This window comes from Sphaerodactylus townsendi, linkage group LG05, assembly GCF_021028975.2.
Source record: "Sphaerodactylus townsendi isolate TG3544 linkage group LG05, MPM_Stown_v2.3, whole genome shotgun sequence".
NCBI lineage: Eukaryota > Metazoa > Chordata > Lepidosauria > Squamata > Sphaerodactylidae > Sphaerodactylus > Sphaerodactylus townsendi.
This window is the reverse complement of record NC_059429.1, coordinates 26,891,470-26,910,315: the sequence shown is the minus strand read 5'-3', so window position 1 is coordinate 26,910,315 and position 18,846 is coordinate 26,891,470. Positions and strand designations below refer to the sequence as shown.

General features: G+C 45.2%; 1 protein-coding gene across 1 annotated transcript in view; it reads left to right on the top strand.

The window, feature by feature from the left end:
- The window catches only part of ASTN1 (astrotactin 1), a 284,812-nt gene that overhangs the window by 229,645 nt on the left and 36,321 nt on the right, over positions 1-18,846 (top strand). The window contains exons 14-16 of the mRNA XM_048498038.1: positions 3,644-3,771; positions 12,304-12,408; positions 13,828-14,016. Coding sequence (XP_048353995.1) covers positions 3,644-3,771; positions 12,304-12,408; positions 13,828-14,016 — 422 coding nt within the window. The remainder of the gene's footprint in view (positions 1-3,643; positions 3,772-12,303; positions 12,409-13,827; positions 14,017-18,846) is intronic.

Genomic DNA, 18,846 nt, shown 5'->3' with positions numbered 1-18,846 from the left:
TGCATGTCCGAAGCTCCGCCCCCTGTTTGTGTTTTTTTGTAGTTTTTGTAGTGTTTTTTAGTGTTTTTTTGTTTTTGGCCTGCAGGGGGCGCATTTTTAGGCTAGCAACACCAACATTTCAGGGATTTGTTGGGAGACTCTCCTGATGATACTACACAGGCTTGGTGAGGTTTGGTTTTGGGCTGGGGGAGGAGGATGGAAGGGGGTGGGCTATGGGGAGGGAGGCAGGGGGTGACCCCTAATCTCATAGCAGCAGCATTCTGGGGGCTCCGCTTATGCTCTCCCTCCCTGAACATATAAATCTATGTCAGGGGTGCCCAACTCTGGCACCCCAGATGTTCATGGCGCCCCATGCTGTCAGGGGCTGATGGAGTTATGGAATCCCAAAGTAGGTGTCCCCATCTCCCATTGTTTCCAATGGGGCCTAATAGAAGATGGGGGCTACACCTTTGAGGGTCCATAACTTTGGACCCCCTGAACCAAATTTCACCAGACCTGGGTGGTATCATTAGGAGAGTCTCCTAAAGATACCCGAAAGTTTGGTGTTGCTAGCTTAACAATTGCACCCCTGACAGCAGGCACCCTCCAGATTTCCCCGGATTCTCCTTTTAAATCCACCCCCCTTTGGCATGGATTTAAAGGGAGAATCTGAGATTCCCAGTTTAAACATTGACAATGATGCTGTTTCAGGGTGAGAGAGAATCCACCGCAAAGCTGCATCGCTTTCAATGTTGTTTTAACTGGGGACCCCAGATTCTCCCTTTAAGGTGGATTTAAAAGGAGAATTTGGGCTCTCTAGTTTAAACACCATTGAAAGTGATGCTGTTTGGAGTGGATTCCAGCATCACAGCGGCCACCTATGGGGGTGGGGTGGCAGCGGTGCAAAACTCAAATTTTGCACCCGGCTCCATTTTCCCTAGCTATACCTCTGCCCAGAGGGGAGGGCAGAAGGGGCTGCCGGCTGCCGGCTGGGAGCCCAGCTGGTGGGGGGGAGGGCAGGGCAGGGGAGTCTGCCGCCCCTGGCCACGAGAGCTGCCTTTATAAGCACTGGGGCTGGGGGCGGGGCTTGGGGTGTGACCACGCCCCCAGGAGCGGGTGGGGGCCTGACCCCACCCCATGAACCCCCCCATAAAAAAATCTATACCTACGTCCCTGGAACAAGGCTATCCCTTCCACTCAGTTTCCAAACCACTGGTTGTTTTTTATTTGTATAGGGTTTTCCATGTACATGGTGTGCTAATGATAGAAGCGAAATAGACAGTGCCCTGCCCCCAAGGAACTTACAGTTTGAACTGTCACAGTGGAAAAGGAAGAGAAGGATGGGGTCATAAGAGATTATTATGGGCAAGTTCAGTTTCACAGCCTTGTGTAGAATTCTGATTTTTCTTTTGCTTCCTTTCCTCACAGGAGTGGGTTTTCCTCAGGATGCATGTGTGAGGGACATTCAGACTTTGGAGATTGATAGGAGAAAACTAATTAGGGAAAACTTTGCTATAGTGAGTGACAAAAGGCTCAGTGTTCCGGTTTATTCTGTATTTTATTTTAAATCATCTCTTATTTTCTTTTGAAAATGCACCCCTTGGGGTGGCTTTATCAAGGAGGAGAATGCTGCGGAGTGAGAGAAACTTCTGCCATTTTCTTGCTGGAAAGCTTTAGTCCTGAACTCTTTTACTTCTGCTGTAGAATAATTTTCCACAGTGGGAATAAAAGCAGCTGAAAAGTGACTTTTTCAGGAAAAAAATGGCAGGAAAGGAAGGGTTTACAACCCACCCCATTCTTTCTGTTGAGGAGGAGGAGGAGGAGGAGGAGTCCTGGAGGGTGTGCTAGCCAAAGGGGAGGTCAGGGAAGGTTTAAAATGCACATGGTAGAAAACATAACCTGTAGCAGAAGGTTGAGGAAGTCTGACAAAAAATGGCAATGTTGGACGAGAATTTCTAAGGCACTGTTTTCACCACAGGACTGTGTTTATTTGTTTGGAACATCTTCACGCCACCTCTCCAAAGACCTGCCTGAGACAGCTTAGAAGATTTTTGAAAACAATAAAATCATAAAACAACAAACTTAAAAACAATCAATACTCAAACAATCTATAAAGCTACAAACCTAAAAGAAGTGAAGGGGAAAAAATGCTAAACTGTTCCTGTTGCTTTTCCCTCCGCAACTGTACTCCCCCAGTGGAGTTCTAGATACAAGATAAAGTGATCAAAGGGTGAGGTTTGCAACAGGAAAGCGCCTGCTGAGGAGGTGTTTCATCAGTCCTGCAAAATCATCCCCTCCCAAAGAGGCTTTGCCTAGAAGGGGCTCTGATCACGGTTGTACATGCATGCATTTCTAAAAGGCTTCCCTAAAGAAGGTGGTGAGCCACCACTTCTCAGGGCCACGGAGAGAACATCAAGGAGCTGTTGGTTCAAGTTGGAGCAGACAGACATCTTGCACTGCCTTTTCACACATTACCAAACACACAGGTTGTGTCTGGTCTGGGTCTTCATCCTGTGCCAGACATAACACAGGCACATGTGAGTTGATAGATTTGTGCAACTTGCGGTGTTGGAGGAGGAGAAGAAGAAGAACAAGAGGAGGAGGAGTTTTGATTTATCTCCCACTTTTCTCTCCTGTAGGGAGACTCAAGGTGGCTTACAAGCTCCTTTCCCTTCCTCCCCCCACAACAGATACCTTGTGAGGTAGGTGGGGCTGAGAGAGTTCCAAAGAACATTGACTAGCATAGCCCACGGTCACCCAGTAGGAATGTAGGAGCGTGGAAACACGTCTGGTTCACCAGATGAGCCTCTGACACTCAGGTGGAGGAGTGTGGAATCAAACCTGGTTCTCCAGATTAGAATCCACCTGCTCTTAACCAGTGTGGTGTAGTGGTTCCAAGCCAAGTGCCCTCCTGTATGCTGTTTCCAAATCAGTTCTCTGTGTAGATACAAAGAGGATGTCTCCTGAGCTCCTTTGAAATACCACCAGCTTCAGTGAAATAGAGGGAAGGCAGGATGCAGGACTTTCCTTTGGGGGAAGAGATGTTTGGGGGAAAGAAGAAGAAGAAGAAGAGGAGGAGGAGGAGGAGGAGGAGGAGGAGGAGGAGGAGTTTGGATTTATACCCCCCCCCTTTCTCTCCTGCAAGGAGACTCAAAGGGGTTTACAATCTCCTTTCCCCTACCCCCCACAACAAACAGCCTGTAAACTGGGTGGGGCTGAGAGAGCTCCAAAGAACTGTGTCTTGCCCAAGGTCACCCAGCTGGCATGTGTTGGAGTGCACAAGCTAATCTAGTTCCCCAAATAAGCCTCCACAGCTCAAGCGGCAGAGTGGGGAATCAAACCCAGTTCCTCCAGATTAGAATTCACCTGCTCTTAACAACTACACCGCTGCTGAAGGAGGTAGGTGCTAGCAAACATGCAGTAATGCTTTTGAGGATCCCTGGCATATTTCTTTCTCATTTCTCAGAGGCTAAATCCTCTCAATTACCTATTTATTCTCAATATCTGTAAGGCCAGGAAAGAGCTGTGGAATGAGTGGAGCCTGTGATCAGAACTATAATAATTGCTTTGAGAAGAATTGCTTTATCCCGTCTCTGTATTTTGAACTCCCCACCCACTGTTTCCTTCAACATATGCTGAACTTCTCTCTCCCCCCCCCCCTCAGGCAGAATAACTTTGCCCGTGGTTTGGATCAGCAGCTTCCAGATGGGCTGGTGTTGGCCACTGTCCCGCTCGACAACCAGTGTCAAGAGGAACTTTCGGAGCCCACTCCTGATCCGGATTTCTTAACCGGTGAGTAGCCCCAGCCAGAATCTGTTCCAACTTGTGGTCCAGTCTCATAGCTACACACTGCAGGAATGCAAATAGTTTTAGTGAACCATGTGAAATTTGACTACTGTAGCAGTTCTGAGTGTGCATTGGACAATGGCCAAGAAATTTAATAAACCGTGATAGTAAGTGCCTTCTGAGAAATGTGATTTGATTGCCGTTCGTCCCTTGGATACCTTTCTCTCGAGGAAAGTTATTTGGATTCAGCGTTAGGGTGATCCACATGGGGTGAGAATGAAATAACATTTAAATAATTAAAGCAACCATTCTGCCAGTGACGCATGAGAGAGGATGTCGGCCAATTTATTCTCCTTGAACTTTGCCAGCTCCTCCCAGTAGACTGTAATTTTTGAAAAAAGCAATAAAAGCTTGATTTTATTCACAAAAATAAGCAAATCAGGCATTGCTCTGGGGGGAGGGGAGCAGAAATGCTGAGCAAGGAGGTTCTGTTTTTTTTTCCCCCATAATCATTTTTGAAGAGGAGAGATGCACTTGAAAGGGATGGGGACCTAAGTGCATTGAAGCAAATGCGATTTTGAGGGACCGTGGTCTCCTGTGTTCTCCGGGGGGTGGGGGGCAGGAAGCTGTGTCGCTGTGTCAGCCTCATATCTTGATGACTGAAAGATCACACTCCTAATGGAACCTGCCTGATAATTGCCCAGAAAACAAAATTGCCTGCAGCAGACGTGATCAGCTGGCGGCTTGTGTAATGGAGCTGCCCGTGAAGAGCTTTAATTCATCACACACAAACATAGACACACCTTCAGTAATCTAAGCAAATTTTTAATCAAGGTGAGAATAAAAGAAAAGTTTTCATCATTTAATTTTAAAGAAAAGAAGGCACATTTTGGAAATGTAAGGGACCACTGTGTATTCTTTTTCACTGTCTCCTGAGAGGTTCATTTAGGCAGAATACTCATCCCTCTGCCCCGCCCACTCCCCAAATAGTGAGCTCGTATCATCTGAGCATGCCTGTCCCCACACCTGTAAAGCTGTTACAAGTAGATGCCAATGTTTTTATAGAGACTTGACCATTTGTAACAAGGTCAAACTCTTCCGCATTAGGGAACAGAACAGAATGACTCCAAAGAATAAAGGAATCAGCCATCCCTATCTTATGTAAACAGTTAGACCAGAACTTATGTAAACAGAAGACCAGAACAGAAGACAGAAGACCTTATGTAAACAGAAGACCAGAAATGAAAAGTAGGTTTTAACATTCAGTATCCTACTGCCTAATGCAGGGGTGTCCAACTCTGGCGCTTCAGATGTTCGTGGACTACAATTCCCATCAGCCCCTGCTGGCATGGCCATTCCAGCAGGGGCTGATGGGAACTGTAGTCCACGAACATCTGAAGCGCCAGAGTTGGACACCCTTGGCCTAATGTTTTCAGGATGCTGGTTTTGAAGGGCTGGGGAGCCATGAGTGACTGAAGCATGAGGAGGACAAGGCTGAGGACAAGGCTGCCCCTGAACTCTCTCTGGAGTCACTCCACATAACTGATCACCCTTTGCTGCCCCCTCGCCAGTGGCCAGCATTCGCAAACCTGGAGTGTCCTCCCCCCACCCCCGTACCTCTCCAGTGCTGTATCCATGGCCCACGGTATAGGCTGAGTTAGAGGCTTCCCCATAGGAACACCTTTCGAAGTGCCCTCCCTGCTGAGCACAGAGGACAGCTCATTAAAAATGTAATTAGTGGGTAAATTAACACAGCAGGGCCGTGCCTTGGGGACTGGCCTTGCGGCAAAAAATTAGAAGGGGGGGGGTCTTGTTATCTTCAGAAGTGGAGCCCACGCTGATGAGAAGAAGCAAACATAAGCAAACTCCTTTCAAGTTGCACTTTAATTACTGAGTAGTTGCTGACCCACAGACCTTCCTTTGGTATAATTAGTCTTTCCTTTCTTCGCACTTCCCGCCCCCCCCCCCCACCAACCTTCCTTACTGCCTCTACTCATCCCCTTGTCTCCTCCCATCTCAATCTCCACATTTCTTGCTGTCAGAGGCAACATTTAATTAGACATCTTCTTCGATTAAATATGTTGGCTAGTGTGGCCGCTTAAAAGCAATCTGAAGTTGGATGAGGGTCAGCAGCTGTTAGTTGTACACAGTTGCTTTCCTTGACTGGGAAACTAGGACTGCAAAGTGCAAGAAGGACATGCATTCCCAGAGGTATTGCTGGTAAAGTCATGACAAATAACCACGGAGGACAGGATTTCGAATGGTGGTGATCGTAACCCTTAAAGCAGAATGAGGTCAATGCACGTGTATTCTATGGCAATACAAAGAAAAAACCAACCCATAAAATGTGGTTGCTTTCAGGCACACAATTCAGATTCCTGAGAATTGTTTCATCTTAGACGAACTGTCTGAGACTCCGGGCTTGACAAAAATCTATGAACATAAATCTAGTTTCCAAAATAATGCTGTGAGACTAATCGCAGTCACTAAGATTATACAGCAACCTGTTAGTCATGGTTAACTGCAACCATCTCCTCTTCCACTTTGCTGCCTGGGATAGGGGAAGTCACAGGTGGGACATCTGTGTGAAGTACCATCAAGACACAGCTGGCTTGGGTTTTCAAGGCAAGAGACTTACAGAGGTGACTTTGCCATTGCCTTCCTCTGCATAGCAACCTTGGAATTCCTAGGTGGTCTCTCATCCAAGGTCGATTCCACATGGTCCAAATATCCCAGGTTGAGCAAGGGGAATAACCCAGTTTGGCCAAGAAGTTCGCGTGGTTCCTGATCCTCAAGTGGGTTTGTCCCACGATATTTACCTCATCCCAGGTTTTACCTCATCCCAGGAGCCCCTCGGGGATAGGGCGGTATAAAAAATCTAATAAATAAATAAATAAATAAAAAAACTGCTAAAATCGTGATCTTTTCCCGACATTCTGCATTGAATCCACTTCCCTGCAAACGTCCATGCAAACATCACTGATTTATTTTTCCCACTGCACCTCCTGATCTCCCTGCCTTACATCATGTCAGTTTCATTTCTGCTGAGTTGCAGCCTGCCCTTTCTGAAGCATTCCCCAAGCAAGTTTTCAGCCCTTTGACAGCTTTTCCAGGAACCAGGCAAGTGAGCCTGTGCAGGAATGCACGAGTGCTTGCCCTGTTCCCACTTGCTCTCGTCAAGTGCCACTCGCTAGCCGAGCCACAGCCTGGAGACCCCAGCCCTGCAGCTCCAGGCTCATGTTCCCAATGGGGTCCTGGGGGGAGGGGGGGAAGCATCTGCCTGGCAAAATGACAGCCCCAAAGAACATAAGAACATAAGAACATAAAAACATAAGAACAAGCCAGCTGGATCAGACCAAAGTCCATCTAGCCCAGCTCTCTGCTACTCGCAGTGGCCCACCAGGTGCCTTTGGGAGCTCACATGTAGGATGTGAACGCAATGGCCTTCTGCGGCTGCTGCTCCCGATCACCTGGTCTGTTAAGGCATTTGCAATCTCAGATCAAGGAGGATCAAGATTGGTAGCCATAAATCAACTTCTCCTCCATAAATCTGTCCAAGCCCCTTTTAAAGCTATCCAGGTTAGTGGCCATCACCACCTCCTGTGGCAGCATATTCCAAACACCAATCACACGTTGCGTGAAGAAGTGTTTCCTTTTATTAGTCCTAATTCTTCCCCCCCAGCATTTTCAATGAATGCCCCCTGGTTCTAGTATTGTGAGAAAGAGAGAAAAATTTCTCTCTGTCAACATTTTTTACCCCATGCATAATTTTGTAGACTTCAATCATATCCCCCCCCCCCAGCCGCCTCCTCTCCAAATCTAAGAGGGGTCAAAACGGCTGCAGCCTCTCCTCATAGGGAAGGTGCTCCAGTCCCCTCAATTATCCTTTTGTTGCCCTTCTCTGCACTTCTTTTCTATCTCTTACGATATCCTTTTTTGAGATGCGCGTGACCAGAACTGAACACAGTACCTCCAAGTCTTGTTGCACCTCACTGCTTTATATATGGGCACGACAATCTTTGCAGTTCTTATTATCAATTCCTTTTCTTAATGATCCCCAGCATAGAGTTTGCCTTTTCACAGCTGCCATGCATTGAGTTGACATTCCCATGGAACTATCAACTAAGAGGGCCTAAATCCCTTTCCTGGTCTGTGAGCTGATAGCACTGGACCCCTGTAAGCGTGTATGTCAAGTTTGGATTTTTTGTTCCTGTGTGCATCAGTTTACATGTTGCTACATTGAACTGAATTTGTCATTTCTGAGCCCACTCACCTAATTTATCAAGGTCCGCTTGGAGCTCTTCGCAATCCTTTGTGGTTCTCACCACCCTACATAATTTGGTATCATCTGCAAACTTGGCCACCACGCTACCCACCCTTACTTCCAGGTCATTTATGAATAGGTTAAAGAGCACTGGTCCCAAAACGGATCCTTGGGGGACACCACCTCTCATTACATCTCTCCATTGTGAGAACTCTCCCATTTACACCCACTCTTTGTTTCCTGTTTCTCAACCAGTTTTTAATCCATAGGAGGACTTCCCCTCTTATTCCTTCATTGCTGAGTTTTCTCAACAGTCTCTGGTGAGGAACTTTGTCAAAAGCCTTTTGGAAATCCAAGTAGACAATGTCCACCGGTTCACCCCTGTCCACATGCCTGTTTGCACCCTCAAAGACCAGTCAAATGTTATTTGGTATATCAGGAATGGTGTGTGTATGTGAGTGTCTCATGCTGTGGTTTCTTGCATACCATAAAATGTGGATGGGACATAGTGCTCTGCCCAGTATTGGTCAAAAGTTTTTGCTTTGTATAGCATAACATGCTTGCTGTGTTGCTCACTGCGCCGGCATATACTGAGTGATGCTAAATACACGCATTTCTCTTCAAACAGTGAGGCGATCATTTGTGTTGGGAGGTACGCTGATAAGCATGTGCTCCCAATACGTACCGTTAAAATGGATTATTATAACATCTTGAAAAACCCTAATGGGAGAGGATTTTTCTCATCAGATAGATGATGCCTCTAAGTGGACTGGATGTGAATTTTGGATCATCTCTAATTCACAGGTTGTATCGGACAGTATGAACTGAAGCAATTAACAGATCTGGGAAAGGCAGAAAGGGTGTGAATCCCATTACAATTTGTGGGTAAACCCCTGCCATTCTTGTCAGACTGGAGTATAATTAATTCTGCCAAGAGAAGACCAGATTTTGTGTTTGATCGGAGGAAGCGTCAATTACTTGTTGTCGTTTTAAAACATCTCCAGCCTGGAATAAGACATCTCCTGGCTAAAAGCCTACGTGCACCCGTTGCAGGTGTCTTTCAGCACTAGAGAAGAATTCTCAGCAGTGAAGGAAAAGGATGATATGTGAAGGGTTGGAATAAGTTTCATATCCCAGACCACCATTCACATATAACATTAGGAGATGTGTCCAGATCTCAGCCTTTCACAGGGGGCATCTCTTGTCTGTGCAGATGTGAACATGAATTGGATTAGCCCTAAAATGTGTCTAAATGACAGCCAGTTTACACATTTGGCTGACTTAAGGATGGGATGCAGGCAGCCAGCTTCTCTCCCTCCCCCCCCCCATCCCCTCCTTTACATGAAAATTGCCTTCTCTTTCAGTGTGCTAGAGTGAAATGCCCTCCTTTGTTTAGTGAAGTGACCTTTCAGATACAGCCTCTGACCAGCAACCTGAATAAGTACATTCCAAAAATATACAGCTTATTAATTTATACATTTATACCCTACTTTTCTCCCTATTTGGAACCCTGTAAGTTTCTGTAGCACAGGAAGGATTTGAACCCAAGTCTCCAGGATCCTAACCTGACACTACACCATGCTGGCTGTCCGATTAGATTTGGCTGAATATATCTCGTAAGACCAAACACAATGTGTTAAGAATATGTCGCCTCTCATGGCTGATTTTCAGTGCCTTCCACAGTGATGAAGCCAAAGGGTTAAAGAATTTTGTTGTTCTTCCAGCTGAACAATCATTTGCAGAGAGCCAGTCATTCATTCATTTATTACGGTCTACTGGCCCATTTAAACAATCATATACAGATTACGAAATACAATACAAATTCAATTAACTAAATAATAAAGTAAGTTTCATAAATTAATAAAAATGATAATTATTACTATAATAAATCAGTTTCTGGTGTTCTCTGATTTTTAATTCTGAGTACTTCCGCCAAAAAGTTTGCTACCTCAAATGTGCTCTTGAAGTTCTTGTCTTCTAGAAGATAGTAAATGCAATACCGTACTGAACTTCCTCTCAGATTTGTTAATATGGGAAGACTCCTTTGTTGGTGCTCACGATGGTAAAATTTACTTAATAAAATAATGTGCTGCAGGGTTTCAGTGTCCTGGAAACTACAGGGACACAGTCTAAGAGAGTGTGGAACACTTGCAAACCTACCACAAAGGGTTTCTGATGGGAATACATTTAACCTTGCTTTTGTAAACAGCCTCGGTAGTGAAAAATAGTCAAGACCTTCAGATAATTTGCACAGCAATAAGGTGCCAAATAGTTTATATGAAAAAAGGGCAGAGAGCAAATAGCGTGGGAATGGAACCCAAGATTTGCTGATGTAATATCCCATAGTCTCTGCTCTATTGATTTAAGTACTAAATTATACCCCAGGAGGGCAAGAAAAGAGCAAGACAGACCGGCTGAAGTGGCTTTTCACATAGCTGTTTTCATCCAACTACTGGAGTAATCATCCTGATAGATTGATAAACCTGGGCCCCATAAGAAGATCTTTTCTTGAGCCAAAGGCTCAATGCTATGAACCACACCCTGTTGGTCAAGGGGCATCCATCCATTTCTAGTAAAAGGACTGCATTAGAGACACAACTGGGTACTTTTAGGATCACCCTTAAAAATCTAGACTGGAGTTCATCAAGCTCCAGTGATGCTCCATACTGCTATGCTGTATAACAATTGCATCACCACCTTTATATTAAAAACCTTCAAAGCAGGAAGAACATAATGTCCCCTGGTGAAATAAAACAGTAAAATGGAGAGTAGGACAACATTTGCTTTTTCAGAGCTGGCTGTTTATTAGTTGACCTGGAGCCTGACTGATGGTAATTTAATCCCAAATACTGAAAACTCCTGATTTGCTCTAAAAAATGGCCATCAATGGGCCATTGACAGTGTATACATTTTCTATCAAACACCAGAACTTTAGACTTCATATAATTAATCCGTAGATCATTTATGTTGCAGTAGTCAAGAAATTTCCTTAGTATAATGGGAGAGTATAACTGTGTCATCCGCATATAGTAAAGTAGGGATCTTCCCATTGCCTAGACCACAGGTGTCAAACTCGTGGCCCTCCAGATGTTATGGACTATAGTCCCCATCATCCCCTGCCAGCATCATGCAGGCAGGGGATGATGGGGACTGTAGTCCATAACATCTGGAGGGCCACGAGTTTGACACCTATGGCCGCCCCAGACCAAGAGGGTGACCATTGTTGTCCAGCAAGATTGATTCAACATCGTTTATAAATATGACTAATAAAGTTAGGACCCATCTACAACCTTGTCCAACTCTATTTGACATAGATATTTTTTGGAAGCTGCTGCATCTTACCTTTGTGACTGATTTTGAACATGCAGCACTCTAATAAAGTATAGAAGTCTTTTGTCATTTAGGATTGCTTCTAGCTTTTTCTATAGCTTGGTCCTACGAATAGAATCACATGCGGCCTTTGGATCAATAAAAGCGGCAAACAATTTGCTGCACATTGGCCTTGAATATTTCTCAGCCAAGTGGGAGAGAATTAGGCCGTGATCTATGGTGGGGTGATTTCTTCTTAAAGCAGCTTGAGCGTTTGAGACAATATGGTACTCATTTAAGTAAAGGAACAGCCTGTTGGTAATGAAACTGGCATAAACTTTGCCCGAAATGGATGACAGACTAATTGCTCTGTAGTTGTCAGGATAAGAAATTGGACCCTTCTTGTAAATAGATACTACGCTTGCTTGTTTCCAACAAGTCTGAATCTTACCTTGCATTAACAGCTGTAAAATGGATGACAATTAATGGAGCCCACCAGGGCTGATTGGTCCTGGTGGTTTGGCTGGGACATGATTGGTTCCTGGAGCTTTACCATTTTTTAGTTAGGCAATTAACTCAGCCACTTCTTCTACCATCACAAAGCCATACTGAGGAACTGTGGAAAGACCAACTTTGAGTTGGAATTCATCTTCTCAATCATGGCCTTTAGTTTCTATAAAAGATTTGAAATGGCCGAGCCAATCTGGGGTAGTACTTAAAGGACCAAGGAGACATGAGTTCAGATTCCCACTAGCCACGAAACTTTATGGGTGATTTTCTTTTAGCCTTCCCTACCTCACAGGGCTGTTGTGATTGTAAAATGGAAAAGGTGGGAAGGGGAACCACATACACTGCACTGATCTCCTTGGAGGAAGGGCAGATAAAAGTGCACTGCATTCAAAGGAACGTCTGTGGAAAGGTACATTTCTGCTGAACAGATTTTTCCCCTGACTTTTCTGCTGCAGGGATGGTGAACTTCAGCGAAGTGTCTGGATACCCTCTACTGCAACACTGGAAAGTGCGCTCTGTCATGTACCACGTCAGGCTCAGCCAGCTGACTATCTCCCAGTGTAAGTGACGCTGACCCATTCAACAGGGAGCTTTTAGGATGCTTTAGGCTCAGACCCTGAGAATCAAGAGAGGAGCTTGGAACCCCCTGGGCAGAGAATGTCACAGAAGGGGGTAAAGCCATGGAGCCCTGCTAACTGGTCTCAAGTGGGGAATCATTACCCCTTTCCCATGTGGCTTTTAGCAGATATGTATTGATCACTACTGCTGCAGCACAGGGGAAAAGAGAAAAGGATATCAAAGCATTTGTTGGGGGAATGATGGCGATATAAACATGGGAAGGGGATGGGCCTTGTTGAGAATGGCTTGCCCCTAGGTTTCTGCCACCAAACATTCAGATTTAGCCCCTGAAGACCCTGAGAATGAGCTTAGAACCCAGTAACCATTTCAAACCCAAGACCTAGCAAACCCTAAGGTGCACTAATTCCTTTGGCCTGTAGAGTCTATCCATACTTAGTGACTTGAGGTCTCTGGAGCCCTTATTTTGGTGAATATTTACAGTATTGATTCAAGATTTGTTCTCAGGTATGCCATCAAAAAAAGGTGATGTCTTACATTTGCACGCAAGTCATAGTTTTGTTTAACAGCATCTTTTGGGGGGTGCATATCATTTTTAAGGAGTTGTTTTACATTCAGGGTCATCTTCTTTTCAAGTAAATATAGTACTGATCCCAGCCGGTGGTATAAATGGTGGAGGGAGACAATAAGAGCATGTTCTTCGAGGAAACAATATGGGTATCAAAAACAATTAATTATACTGACAATTATGCAGTATTTTCTTTTTAGTATAGGATATTAAAACATTTTTTCAAGACATTAAATTCCAGATCCAGTTTGCTCATAGGCCTTAGTAAGGGCAGTTGGCCTATATGCAGGGGCGTACCACCCACAGGAACACGGGGCAGATGACCCCGGGTGCAATGGTGGGGGCACAAAATCGCCCCACCCCCTCCTCCCCCATGCCGACCAGGCTTGGAAGAGCTGGGTTGGTTCAGGGGAGGCATCTAAAGACAGACAGCCTGCTGCCAGGAGCCGGCCTGCTGCCATGGCGTCCATCTGGGGGTGCTGCTCAGACGGGTGCCATGACAACAGGCCAGCCCAGGAGCTGGCCTGCCGCTGAGGTGCCCACCTGAGCTGCCCTTGTCCCCGAGCCCCACCTCCAAGCATGTGGGCGAGGGGCACCTGGAGGAGATGTTGTCCCCGTGTGCCATTCCCCCCGATACGTCTCTGCCTGCATGTTAATTCAGTCAACTACTTTTACCAAACTGTTGCCTTTGTCCCTTCTCATTAATTTCCAGAATCAATAACCTGTCTGTTTTGGAAACAGAACATTGAGATGTTTGGACCCAGTTCTGATCCTAAAGACAGTTCCTGTGTTCTTTGATGGGGAGGGGGCTTTTCTACAATTCTGTCTTCTGCAGCTTTTGGCAATGCTCTCCATTCTCTGGATGGAGCCACGTCTCGAGCAGATTTCGTGGCTCTGCTGGACCAGTTTGGCAACCACTACATCCAGGAAGCAGTCTACGGCTTTGAGGAGTCCTGCTCCATCTGGTATCCCAACAAGCAGGTTCAAAGGCAGCTCTGGTTGGAATATGAAGATATCAGCAAAGGTAGGGATCACTGCTGCTTTTCTTCAGAGCGGGCAGGGTGACAGAATCCAATGCTGGACAAAGATAGAACCCCGTGGTTTGGAGTTACAGTAAGACAGGGCTGGCAGCCTTCTGTTGCTAAGAAAATTCTGCTCTCAGAATAAATTATGCATGTAACGCTATTGGCAGAGAAAAAGGATGCCTCGCCTGCATAATGAGGTCTGATTTCTGCAGCATTTGTGTTTTTACAGTTTTGAGAAAGGGCATGAAATGAAGGAATGGCACTAAAGGGCTGAAAATTCTGGACTGTGCTGGAGAAGAAAGAGAGCTGGGCAAGAAACAGAAGTGCCAGAAATCCTTTGATGGATTGATTTTAAGATTTGTAGCCTGGCTTCTGTTCAAATTATCGGCTTTGATGTCTCTGATAACAGTGTCCCTTCACCCACATCATCAGCCTTTCGGGACATAGGTAGAACCGAGTTCTTTCTGGCGTGGGGCAGACTTCTTCCTTGACCCCACAGTAACAAGCAGTTAAAACAGAGTATTTTCTGGTGAGGAAACCATCATTTGTAAACTTACAGATTCTAGCCCAGGGGTAGGTTTCTCCAGCCTGGTTTTTCCATCAGTTCTCGCCAGCATGGCCACCACATGCTGACAGGGGCTGATGGGAATTGTAGTTCCTGAACATCTGAGAACCTCGCAGGCTCTCTCAGATGTTCAGGAACTACAAACTTTCCATCAGCCCCTGCCAGCATGGCCAATTGGCCATGCTGACAGGAACTGTTCAGGCTATCTGAGCCCCTGTTCAATTCTTCCTGTAAATTTGCTCCACATCTTTGGAGCCTGGAAACGCTTAATTTAAAAATGTTGACTTTTTGTCAGACAAGATCGTATGCTGTACTTTTACTCAAGAAAGATCTGAGAAAAGATGGCAGAGAATATGAGACAAGCAGTGATATCCTAAGCAGATTTTGTTTTTGCTAACTTTATGGTGACCCCATAAAGATTTCCAACGCAGGAGACAAACAGAATATTTTGCCATGGCCTGTCTCTGTGCAGAGACCCTCAACTTCTGGTGGTCTCCCATCCAAATATTAATCAGAGCCAACCCCACCTAGACTTCTGAGATTTGACAAGGGCAGGCAAGCCTGGCCTATCTAGGTCAGAGCCCTAAATGGATTAGCAGCCTTTAAAACTTCAAAATATTTTAAAAGGGTAAAACTCTACTTAGGATGCCCATGCCAAAGATATATCAGAGATCAATGTATCAGGAAGATCTTTCCCTCTGAAAGAAAATGTTGGCCCAGTGAGGAAGAGTCTAGGGGATACTTAGAGCGGCAGCCAGAAGAGGGGACGAGGGGTACAGAATCTTCAGCAAGCTTCAGCTGAGGGATAATATCATTATCTTTGTTCTAATCAAGCATAGTACATGGATAGTGCATGCATTCTTCAGAACATGATGGCAAGACAGAGAAGTCAAGAAAGAACCTTAACATTAATGCCCCCTTTGTAAAATGGAAAAAAATAAGAAGGAATATTCTCAAGGAATCAATAGCAAAGTACACAAGTACAAGAAGGTATATTATCAATACAGTCGTAAGCTATAAAATGAAAACACCACCTGTACCCTGAATGTGAAAAATGTGACAAGATTACAATTGTAAAGAATATTCGATACAGTATTAACAAGTGTGTAAATACACAGAAAAATGAACAGAAGTATAAGGATCATTAAAAAAAATGTTAACACATGACAAACTCCATTGCATCCTGCAATTCTGTGTACTCAGTTTTAAAACTGCCACCAGTTCAAAACAAGGGGACAAAAAGGTCTCTAACCCCACTGTAGGAAATGCAATGTTATTTTTGACATTTCTTACATTTCTGCAACACAATTATATACTTCTGTGTATTCTTGTTAGTGGCATGTCGAATATTGTTTACATGCATATGCTTGTCACATTTTCCAGTTCCAGGTTTTGCAATTTACACTACTCCCCTGTTTTTCATAATATCATCTGTAAGATGTCCACCACATCTTTAAGCCTAAGGAACTCCAAAGTATGTAGCCCACCAAGTGTAGACATGAGAATACTTCCTTCATGTAAAGAGCTTCTCACCAGGATTTGGGCAATCTGAAGGCCAGCAACACTAGCAGGTAGATCCCCATCAAGACCACCTACCTGCTGCATCTGCCAGCCCCCTAATAGAAATTCTTCTCCTGTGGAAGTGGTCCATGAAGCCCTAAAAGAGAGAAACCCCATAACAAGCTTCAGTGTGACTTATATTTGCATTATACTCTAAAGCAATGGTCCTCAGACTGTGAGCCAAGGCCCCAAAGTGGATTGAGCTCTCTCAAGGTAGAGTCATAAAGTCCAGGAGGAAGGGAAAACTGGGAGAAGAGGCCTAAATTGATGGCAAATTTGGGTTTGCCCCTGCAGAAATGGGCAAGATGGCCATGAAATAAAAGCCTGTACTATTTTTATAAATGGGAGGAGGAGGAAGAGGAAGAGGAAGAAGAAGAAGAAGAAGAAGAAGAAGAAGAAGAAGAAGAAGAAGAAGAAGAAGAAGAAGAAGAAGAAGAAGAAGAAGAAGAAGAAGAAGAAGAAGAAGAAGAAGAAGAAGAAGAAGAAGAAGAAGAAGAAGAAGAAGAAGAAGAAGAAGAAGAAGAAGAAGAAGAAGAAGAAGAAGAAGAAGAAGAAGAAGAAGAAGAAGAAGAAGAGTTGGATTTATATCCCCCCTTTCTCCCCTGTGAGGAAACTCAAAGGGGCTTACAATCTCCTTTCTCTTCCCCCTCCCAACAAACATCCTGTGAGATGGGTGGGGCTAAGAGAGCTCAGAAGAACTGTGACTAGCCCAAGGTCACACAGCTGGCAAGTGTTGGGAGAGTACAGGCTATCATATATACTCGCGTATAAGCCGAGTTTTTCAGCCCTGTTTAAAGGCTGAGAAAAACGGGAGTCACCATTTTCTATACATCACAAGGAGGCTGGGGGCGGGGGCGGGACAACCTCCCTGCTGCTGGGAAGCTGCTTGTTGAGGTGAAGGGGGAACCCTGAGGCACCCTGGCTGACTGGGCTTCGTCAAATCCTGCAGAGGGAGCTTTTTATTTGGGCAGTGACATCAGGGGGAGTCACTGCCCAAATAAGGAACTCCCTCTGCCTCCCGGCTTCCCACCCTCGGCTTATACCGGAGTCAATAAGTTTTCCCAGGTTTGGGCTTTTACACGGGTCAGTTTATACACGAGTTTATAAGGTAATCTGAATTCCCCAGGTAAAACTCCAAACCCGGTTCCTCCAGATTAGAGTTACACCTGCTCTTAACCACTACGCCACTGCTGCTCCTCAGGAACCCTCAGGAGTGGCAAATCAGTGTTTGCAGCAGGAAAAAGGAACTGGCAGAAATTATACCATCCCTTCAATTCATGGAAAATGTCATCAAGATTCAACTGTATAATTTGACTAATATAATGCATTTGGGATTGCTTTTCACCTCCCTTTAAAAAAAAAAAGCCTTCTCCTTGTTTATTTGTTCTAACTGCTTGCAAACATGAGCCCCAGAAACTTTTTGTATGTTTTATATTCTTAAATAGCAAGGGAAATGTTGGACTGTCCATGAACATGAGAGGATGTTCTGGGACAGATTGTCGTAATAAGGATAAGAATAGCTCACCTTTATAATTGAGATTATGATTAGCAGAGAAGATGTCAGATTGGAATCTGATCAGTCTCCTAGCCAGAAGCAATCGCAAATATCCAGGGAATTATGTAGCAATGCATTATTTGTATGGAAGCTTCCAGAGACGATGCGGTATAAAGAGCCGGAGATTTACAAGAGTGGAGCTCAGGTGCGCAATTTGCAGGGTGTTCTCCTCCATGAGTCCTCTTAAAATGAAAGGGAACTAAATAAGATCAACTCTCATTCATTTCAAGGGTGCTTGCGTGCTGGATTGTGCCCAGCCTTTAAGATGACTTACTCTCTTTCTTTTATATGTGTATATCTATCTATCTATCCTTTTTCCTGAAGACTCTGTTAATCCCATTGATTGCTGGCTTAGCTGCGGAGGAAAAAGAGAGTGATTCCATATTGAACCGAGGTGGATTTGATGTGTTATCCCTCGTACGCCTCTTATTGCGATACGTCTGGATGTCACAGGGCCATCCTGGAACAAGGACAAACCAGTGTAAAGCATTACATGTGGGCAAGGACAGTAGGAGCTTGGCGAAGAACTGGTTAGGCAGCAACGTTGCCAAGAAGGATTTAAGGGGTTATGGTGGCTAACAAATTGAACATGATTCAACAATACGATGCCATGGCAAAGTTCCATTCTAAATTTATTAACAGAAGCATCATCCATCTAAGGCTCGGGAAGTGTACTGCCACGGGGCTCAGCACTGCAAAAGCTTTATTTGATCTACCATGTCCATTAGCAACAGTGATAAAGTGGAGGAACCTGCCAAAGATCAGCCTAACCCAGTAGACAAAACCAGCCAGAATGGGGCCAGTGGATACTCCGCTGACAACCCTGTGCTCTGAAAGCCCCCATTTATAAAATGAGAGCTTGTTCTTAGAATACAGAAGTGTGTGTGTGTGCGTGCGTGCGTGCGTGCGTGTGTGTGCAGTGCCACTTTATGCCCTCTCCCGGCTCTGAGTGATAATGTTCCAAAGGTCACCCATTTGTCTTGGCCTGCTCCCCTCCCCTCCCTCGCATGCCACCCCTCCCTCCCCTCCCCCTCCCTCCGCTAGGATGGGTGGGCCAGGTCCAGATGCCTGGCTCCCTCCCTCCCCTCCCTTGCATGCCACCCCTCACTCCTTCCCCTTTCCTCGCATGGGCTATCCTCAGAGGTGGGA